Source organism: Acomys russatus, chromosome 18, assembly GCF_903995435.1.
Source record: "Acomys russatus chromosome 18, mAcoRus1.1, whole genome shotgun sequence".
In the NCBI taxonomy this organism is placed as follows: Eukaryota; Metazoa; Chordata; class Mammalia; order Rodentia; family Muridae; genus Acomys; species Acomys russatus.
Genome location: NC_067154.1, coordinates 10,235,331 through 10,244,503, shown reverse-complemented (window position 1 = coordinate 10,244,503; position 9,173 = coordinate 10,235,331). Strand labels below are relative to the sequence as shown.

The 9,173-nt window shown below is 44.8% G+C and overlaps 1 protein-coding gene across 1 annotated transcript in view; it reads right to left on the bottom strand.

Annotated features, from left to right (window-relative positions):
- Nucleotides 1-528: 528 nt before the first annotated feature.
- The window catches only part of Ebf2 (EBF transcription factor 2), a 202,087-nt gene continuing 193,442 nt past the window's right edge, over nt 529-9,173 (bottom strand). Inside the window, exons 15-16 of the mRNA XM_051160756.1 lie at nt 4,942-5,109; nt 529-1,524 (exon numbers count right to left, since the gene is read on the bottom strand). Of these exons, the coding sequence (XP_051016713.1) occupies nt 1,493-1,524; nt 4,942-5,109 (200 nt within the window). The 3' untranslated portion in view covers nt 529-1,492. The remainder of the gene's footprint in view (nt 1,525-4,941; nt 5,110-9,173) is intronic.

Below are 9,173 nucleotides of genomic sequence, written 5' to 3'. Positions count from 1 at the left end.
CCCGGGACTCCAGGGCAGGCTGCGTAACTGCACCACTTGGAACACAGCTGCCATTAATCTCCCAATCTCCCAGGAATCCCAGCGTCTGTGTCTTTGGGCAGTAGAAGAGGGGTTTAGGGATTTTTTAGTTCTCTCTTGGTCACCCCATCCCACTCCTCCCAGAAAGAGTGTCGGGTGAGAGACATGCTCTTCCTAGAGAGTTTATAATATAAAAGGAAACTGGCAGAGAAAAGAAACAGCCGAAGACTGAGTTCAAGAAACACAGCCAATCTCCCCAAAGTCTTTCTGTAAAGCTCTATGGAGCTTCCTACCTCTGTACCTGAGTCTTCCACCCAAAGAGCTGTACAGCTCTGTCAGAGAAAATTTCTCAAGAGCCCTTGGTTAGTGTAGTCACGCGAGTTTGGCCTTTCTTAGAGGTGGGAAACTTCTTGCCTAGGGATGTTCAAAGCTGAGACGGTAACGTTGGGGATTCCCTGCATCGCTCAGGGAAGAATTTTCTTATTTATTTTTTTTTTTTTTTAAATAATGCTTCACCAAGAATGGACACCACAGTGATCTGTGAATTGGAAAGCAGCTCTGGGGATGAAGTGATGGGTGGGAGTGTTTGTGTCTGGCGTTTATCGGAGTCTGGTTTTGTGGTGGACTGTTCAGTGGGAAACTGCACAAGTTTCATGTTCTTGTGCACAGGCCAATAAAACGATGTAAAAAGAGGGGGGAATGCGGGGTGTAGGATAAGAATCTAATAAGCAACTGTAATAACCACACACCTTTAAAACTCGTCACTACCTGTTTGTGTCAATTTCATTTTACATTGGGAAGAGAAATCGTTCTCTTCTTTAAAAAAAAAAAAAAAAGGTCTTAATTTCTACTTCTACTTACAATAAGTTACACGTTTATTTATTTAAATAACTGTAAAACATTTTAAATTTTTTTCCCTTTTGTTTTTTGTTTTTTTTTTTTTTTAAAGAGCTTAAAGTATAAGCAAACACACATACAACATTTCCTCATTCGATTCAGGTTTCATTTTAAGAAAGTCTTCCATGCTGGTACCCTGTTTTGTTCATTTTTTTTCTGCATAAACTAAATTGGTATCTGAAAGGATTCATAGAAAATAGAAACTTTTAACTTTTTTTTCCTACAAAGAAAAACAAATAGTATCCAAAATATTAAGCATGAATGTTTGCCAATGTTTTTCTTAAATATTTTACAAACATAGGAAGGTGTTTTTCATAACGTTCATAACAAAGAATTGTGTTTCTGCTCTTAGCACTGACCACGTCAATGACATTTGTCTCTTCTTGTCTTCAAAGGGGTCAGTTTGTGTAGTTACTGTTAAATGAGAGACCAAGATGGCAGCTCTTTGCCTTCCCAAATCTGTCCAACATGGCCACTTGGGGGCGCAACTTGCCCCAACAAGTTCAGAGTGCTTCCTTGTAACTGGTCCATTAGAATAAGTAGTTATGTGCTATGAGAAAGCAGTTCCTTCTCCACTTTACATCGGGGGAACGACAAGTCCTGTCATGGCTGCAAGGAAAGAGTGACAAAGGGTTGAAACATCAATTTTTTTTTTTTTTTTTTTTTTTGTGATGCTGATCGCAGAGAGGAGGGCAGGCAGGTGTGTGTGGGAGTGATAGCATTTAAGACAACCCAGGGAGAAGGTGAGATGTTCATATGTTGAGTGAGATTTCTCCCGGACTGGGCTAAGAGAAGCTTCTGTGCTGGCACCCTATATCAGGTCCCCATGCTTGTTTGGCAAACACGTTACCATTTCTGTGTATTAATGGGTTATGTTGGGACAGCAGAAGTAAACACGTAAACCAAACTGCGGTAGACGTGTGTATATCCATCACTAGGTGGGAGCAGTAGGGACACCCCAGGTGCTGAGCCTGCTGGTTCCCTAAGCATCAGTTATAGCAAAGATGCTTTTCTCTCCATCCTAAGGGTCCTCATGGACGTTGTACCCTAAACTGGATTAGGGCTTTAAAAAAAAGGCGGTTCAGCCTCGTTCAGTGCTCACTGCTGGGGCATGGAGAGATCCACTTAGAAGTGCTGCTCACTTAGTTACTGACTTGAGAGTCAACCCATTTCCCATGCACATCATCCACTGCCTCCTGCATCTAGTCGAGAGGATGCGGATGACACTTGCCTGGGTAAAGCCAAGTCCAGTGTTTTCCCTCTTCGTGCAGTGTGAACAAAGGGGGAAGATCACATAGCGAAACTTAGCCCTCTGTCCTTGGATGCGTTTACAAGGAGCCCAGAGACTCTTACTTGGAAAATGACAAACATTCCCTTGTATTCAAACTTCCAGCCATCACTGAAAATTTGATTCCTAGATTCCTTTTATCTACACTGCAGGGAGAATAAGGAATCTTATGCAAGCATCTTTCTGAGCGATGCTGGCCAGGATGCTTCCGAGAAAATGGCCAGAATTCTGGCCGTTCATGCTCGCCCCAACCCTGTCTCTTTCTTTTCCCTTCCTGCCTTTCCCTCGTCTCTCCTCACCCCCTTTCTCTGCCCCAGCTAGTTCTCTCGGGCAAAATTGTCAGCTGTCTGTTTCCCTGCCCGTACAGCCTTTATTGAATGTTTGTGAGATCTGGATTAAGGTCTTACACAGCTAGCAAAGCCTTAATTATTTTTGCCTGTATTACTATATATTGAATCGATGTAAGTTTTCAATAAAGGCAGTTCAATTCTGGACACTCCCTGATGACTTGGAGATATAACAACTGCTGTAATTATCCGGGAGCGTAGGAAGCTTGTGTGTGTGTGTGTGTATGTGTGTGTGTGTGTGTGTGTGTGTGTGTGTGTTTCTGGAGGGAGCTAGAAAATGAGACTCACAGCATATAAGATCACCTTGACTATCTGTGTTCATCAACTGTAAATGCCTGATAAGTAAAGCAGAGAACGAGATAGAAAATGCTGGAAGTGTAGTGTTAGGGTGTAGGGTGCTGACTCATATTCCTACTCCTTCCCCATCTATTACACTCAATGCTCTTAAGCCCTTCTTTCCAGTCTCAAGGTTTTATCAAATTGTGTACAGGAGGTCAGAGATATTCAAAGGCTCGGAATGGTAGATTTCACCAATGGCCTTTTTTTCTGGCCCACCCAACACTAGTCGGGCTGGAACCTTGCTAGATGGTGACCTTGACTTTGCACTTAGAGAAACCATAGCCAACAAACAGAAAGATAGAAATTCACGAGGGCAGGGGATTTTCCTTAGTGACCTCTTCATGGTGGAGAGAAGCTTACCTGCTCGTTGGCCAGTTCACCCTCACCTTGAGCATTTTACAGGCAAGCAATGCCCTCCCTCTGTCCTGGTGGCAAAGTAGGTATCAGGGAAGGGTGGACAAAGAGAGGCAGTCTACCATCACTGTCCTTGGACATAGTGGGCTGTTAGAGCCCAGGTTCTGGAGTCCGTGTGCCTAGGTTCATCCTCAGATAAGCCATGCAGCTGGATAAGGTGGATGGGCCTGATCTGCAGGAGGCTCGTGCAGCACTCACTGCATAGAGGGTGAGCGTTAGGGACTATGGTCGCGGGCCTGCACTTCCCCACTCTATTCTCCTTTCCCTGAAAGCTGATGAGCGAAGGCAGAGAACTTAGGGAGCAGAGACCAAGGTCATGCGAGGAGGGGAACAGAGCAGACATGTGCCTATTTCCTGGGATGCAAACACTATCCTCAAGGAGACAGTTCTAATTCCTCTCTGAGTAGTAAGATGGGACCCGTGTGTGTTTGATGAGAGACAGGGCGGGTGGAGACACTTAGTTACAAGCTGTGCTGTTTCTCTCTGCCTTAGACATCTGGGTGGGGAAAAAAAAGTTTCCTCCAATATCCAGATGTTTCCAACTACCCGCACGTTGGGTGGCACGGAGCTCCAGCAGCCTGGTCCTACTGAGAAAAAAAAAAAAAAATCCTCAGTGGCTGTTTTAAGAGCTGGGTTCCCAGTAATGGATTTGACAGTTTCTCTGTCATCTCTGTCAAAATGTCACAGCCCTTGGTGGTGAAAGGCACGGAGACACAGCATGCCTTTCAAGCTATTCCTCTGACCTCACAGGGTGACCTCCGAAAGAACACACAGGCTTTCAGCAAGCCACCAAGAAACTGAGGTCCCCAGGATAGCACAGGCCATCCCAGGTCTCCACAGAGCTCTGCTGACCAACACTACCTGTCATGAATGTTTTCATGTCAAGGCACGAGGAACAGCCCAAAACAACGTGGGTCACCGCTGAGCCACGGCGCTCGGCAGTTTCCAATTTGCTCTCTTGCCATCAGCTGCCTCCCGTGCTCGGAGGGATGATTAGATTCTCATGTAGTCATCACATTTGTGTTACGTCATGTCATATTACATTTTAGGACGTTGTTCAAAAGTGGGTTTGACGGGTGATATTAATTTTTTTTTCTCTTAGAAACAGTATGACTTTCCTCTCTTCCTTTCCTACTTTACCCCTTGATCAGGCACCTGCTATCAATTTGGCTAGCACATAACCAGCAGCTTTTTGCTCCCGATGGATCCTTCCACATGTGCCGTGGGACTGACCGTGAGGTGCAGATGCTAAAGCCAGTTAGATAAGAAAGAGCCACAGGCAGCGTTTGGGAGGGTGAACAGGCGCCTTCCAGAAACAGCGGCTGACCCCACCTACGGAAAGCACGATCCTGGGCTGCCCAGACATTCCTGGGTGGAACATGTGGCTCTATCATCATTGCTTCCATGCCCTGCGGATGCCTTGCTTGTCTTCCTTTGCCCCCCCACACACACCAACCCAGCACCAGGTATATGTAGTATCAGGCCAGCACATGTGCCATTCAAGACCCACCATGAGCGTTCCGGGAGCTCTGTAGGCAAGGTCTTAGAGCTTTAGAGTGAAGCTGGATGCTTCCTCTTCCTTTGCAGGCCTCAAGGCACCTGGGTCACACGCACCCCCAAAGTGGTCTCTTCACGTACCTCTGAATCCATTTCCATTGCCACTGGAGCAGGCGGGTGAAGGGGAGCCTTGGGGCCTGATGACAGGGGCAAAGGCACTCTTCTGCTTGACAGCAGGAAAAACTGAAGAGGAAAACGGAAGGATGGAGGACGTGCTGGAGGATCCAACGGTGGGGCTGGATGACATGACTGGAAGCAAAGGTGTGACACTCTTTACCCGGGGTTCATCAAGAAGCCATGTTTTCTTAACATACACACTCCCCTCAATTTGCTTGCGAAATGATTAGCTCACAGGTATTAGTCCAGGTTCCAGTGGTTAACAGCACCACCACACCTGAGGGACATTTATACCAGTTTCCATAGTGGCTGCGTCAGTTTACACTCCCGCCAGCCATGTGTAAGTGTCCCTTTCCCACACCTCCTTGCCAGCTTCTGTTGTTGCTGTTTTCTTAGTGATAACCATTCTGACTGGGTGAGAAAGAATCTCAGTATTGTTATAATTTGCATTGACCTTACAGCCAAGGTAGAGGAAAACTTTTTCACAGGTATGGCACAGCCATTTATACATCTTTTAGGAGTTACCATGTGTCATTATAATCCATTTACTGATTGGGCTATCAGGAGATCATCCTGTTATGCCAAAAAAAAAAAAAAAAAAAAAGTCAGGTGCAAGAGAGACAACGGTGCATGTTTGTCCAGTTGTAGTACCTACAGTTCTTTGTATTTGCCTAAAGCCATTATGTGCATGCGTGTATATGTACATAAGCATGTATATGACATGAAAGCAGAAAGGGATGGTATAGTTAAAGGACTTGAAAGAGACTCATTTATGGAAACCCAATACTGTATACGATAACTATATACCAATGACACAAAGAAAAGTCGGAAAAAAAAGTTCAATATGACAATAGCGTCTCCTTGTTCAGGAGGAACAGACACATAAGACAACTACTATGGCAATGATCCCACTCGAGGAAAGGAAGGCCTTGTGACGAGACAGAATGTTCTTCCAACTGGGAGCCCAGGAAGGGAGGCATCAAGGTAGGGGGACAGGATGTAGCAGGTCTTCATTCACGATAGAAAAAAAAATCTATGCAGCATGAGAAACCTCTCTTCCCCCTAAAAAGATGCCCTATCTGCATCTATGAGCCACGTGCCAACTCCCATGCCTAGAGGGTTGACGTCCAGGGCTAAGATCGCCATGACTGTCCTCTCCATAGCTACTTCTTCCCTCGGTGCGGGAGTTTACAATATTCAGAAGATGACTCTCCCTCTTTGGACTTTTGGTGCGCTTGGGAAATAAAGCTGAAATTCAGTCTCCCCTGACATAATGCTCAGAGAAAAACCACCAAATGGTAACAAGATTAACATTAAAAATGACTTAAGGGGAGCCAAAGGCTAACTGTGATAATTTCCAAGAAAAATAAAGGCAGTTTAAAGAGTGAAGGGCCCCACCTCCTCATGGCATACACTCCACCAAGCTACATCAGCCAAGAAGATCTTATTATTTGTTACTAAGCTTGCTCAGAAGGAGCAGATGCGATGGGGGAGAAACAGCACTGACAATTAAGCACAAGGTGAAATGAAGGGCAGAGGCTTTGGTACCCTGAGGCAGACACTACACTTTCTTCCTCTGCATCTTGACTGCACCTACATCAATCACAGACAGTGCATGCAATATGATGTCTTTCCTCTTAGTGATTTGTTTTTAATCATTTTTAATTATGTGTGTCTGTGTGCGGGTATGTGCATATGAATGCAGGTACCCAAGGAGCTCAAAAGAGTGTGCTGGACACTCAGGGGCTGGGGCTACAGATAGTTGTGAGCTGCCCCATAAGGGTGCTGGGAACTGAACTTGGGTCCTCTGCCTGAGCTGTAAGAGTTCTTAACCACTGAGCCATGCCTCCAGCCCCCAGTCTGATGTCGTTACAGGAGGACCATAAGCCAAGGGTGTCAAAAAAGAAGAGCTTTTTCTAAGGAACACTCATGCTTAGGCAGTACTGATTAAACAGCTGTGACCAAAGACTCACATGAGCACATCTCCTCCACTCTTGCAAACATTAAGGATATAATACAATACATTGTATTTATTTTATAGATATAAACTTATTTTTGCTTTTATAGATGTAATATAAAATACTAAAATCTATTTATATTTATAAAATACAAATGGAAAAATAACACTGGAAAAGACAGCAGACTTTCATATCGTGCTTGAGGATGGAGACGTGTGAGAAATCAGGCCAATTCACTGTACTATACAAGATGTGGGCTCATCATTAGGAATGGGTCGTGTTTATGGCTCCGCTCCAAGTCTAATATCATCTTCTAGGTGTGACTTAGGATCAATAAAATATAAAATGATGATATGAAAATGCTTCCCCAGTCTCTTAATATCAGATTTAGAAGCCAAAGAAAGGCTGAGAGTCAGGAGGCGCTGGGTCTGTGTCCAACCTCTGCATTATTAAATCCTCAGTGTAGACACCAAAATGACACCCTAGTGCCAATAGCCTCATGCAAGCAGGGTAATAGAGAAACCTCTTTTTAAAAATATATATTGAGCTGGGTACAGTCGCGCACGCCTGTAATCCCGGCACTCAGGGAGGCAGAGGCAGGTGAGTTCAAGGCCAGCCTGGGGTACAAAGGGAGTCCAGGACAGCCAAGGCTACACAGAGAAACCTTGTCTCAGAAAACAAAACCAAACCAAAACAAAACAAAAGATATTGTTTTAATTCTTTGAGAATTTCACACACGCATATAGTATATTTTGATCATTTATTCCCCACTCCTCCCTGTAGCTCCCTTTGATCCACCTTTACCTCCACAATCTCTCCAGACTTCATGTCCTTTTTAAAAAGTAATCTACTAAGTCCAATTTGTGCTTCCTATATGCTCCCGGGGGCGTGGGCTGGTGGTGTGGTGGGTTGGGAGGGGCATCACTGAATAGTGGTCAACAGACCAGCAGTCACACCTCAATGAAAACTGACTCTCCCTCCTCCAGAAGCCAACAATTGTCAATAGCTCCTCGGGTAGAATTCGGGAATTGATGACTCCCTCTCCCCTTTATGATGGAATGCTGACTGGCTTGATTTTGTGCATGTCATCATAGTAGGTTCTAGTGTAAATAGAATCCACATATGTTCGTGCACATAACATGTACACACATACACACACGCGCACACACATACACACACGTGCACACACGTGCACACATGTGCACACACATACATGTGCACACACATACACACATGTGCACACATGTGCACACACATGCGCACACACGTACACACATGTGCACACATGTACACACACGTGCACACAGTGCACACACACATACATGTGCGCACATACACACGTGCACACACGTGCACACATGTGCACACACGTACACACATGTGCACACACATACACACATGTACACACATAACACATGTAGACATACATACACACACGCACACAATATAACACATGTACGTACAACATATGTGTGCGCATACACACAAACACACATGTACACACAAATAGACACACGCACACATACAGAACACATGTATACACACATATATGCACATGGCATCCTACTCATGCCACCATGTATCTCATTTTTACAAACATGTTTTCTAATGTGCTGATTCAACCTACAGCTCAGTTCGAGCCACAGCAGCTTCTCAGGAAGAGCTTGACAACGTGACAAAAAAGGGTTGTCGCCAAATCAGCTACTACAAACCCTTGTAAAGACCTTTCTCAAACAGTCTGTGAAAATGACAAATGACACCCAACATAAATTGTAACTTAAAGCACTTGAAGCTGACGCCTTAAAGGAGTTCTGTGCATTTCAGGCAATGTAACCTCTAGCTTTATGCTTCAACGGCCATACGGTAACAAAGTTTTGTTGACAAGGAGAGCACTGGCACTAGATATTAAAAGATGTGGTAAATACAAACCTGCGCTATACTAACAAATAGGTGGACAATAGCTGGGGGAGTGGGGAAACAAGGCCCAGAAGAGGACACGGTTAGAGATGAGAACGGATGGTTACTAAAGGCGCTAGCTAACACATGCGCCATGCTGTCGGGAGCGGATGTGTAAAGCCAATTCCCTAACGGATGGGAGGAGAAACAGATACAACTTAGAGTCCTTCCTTGTGTTCAGCGGGGAAGCAAATCTGAGTAACTTATGAAACTATTTGCAAAAATAAAGCGATGGAAGTGGTAGCAGACACCTCCAGAAGGTTTCATGATTTTGATTTGCAT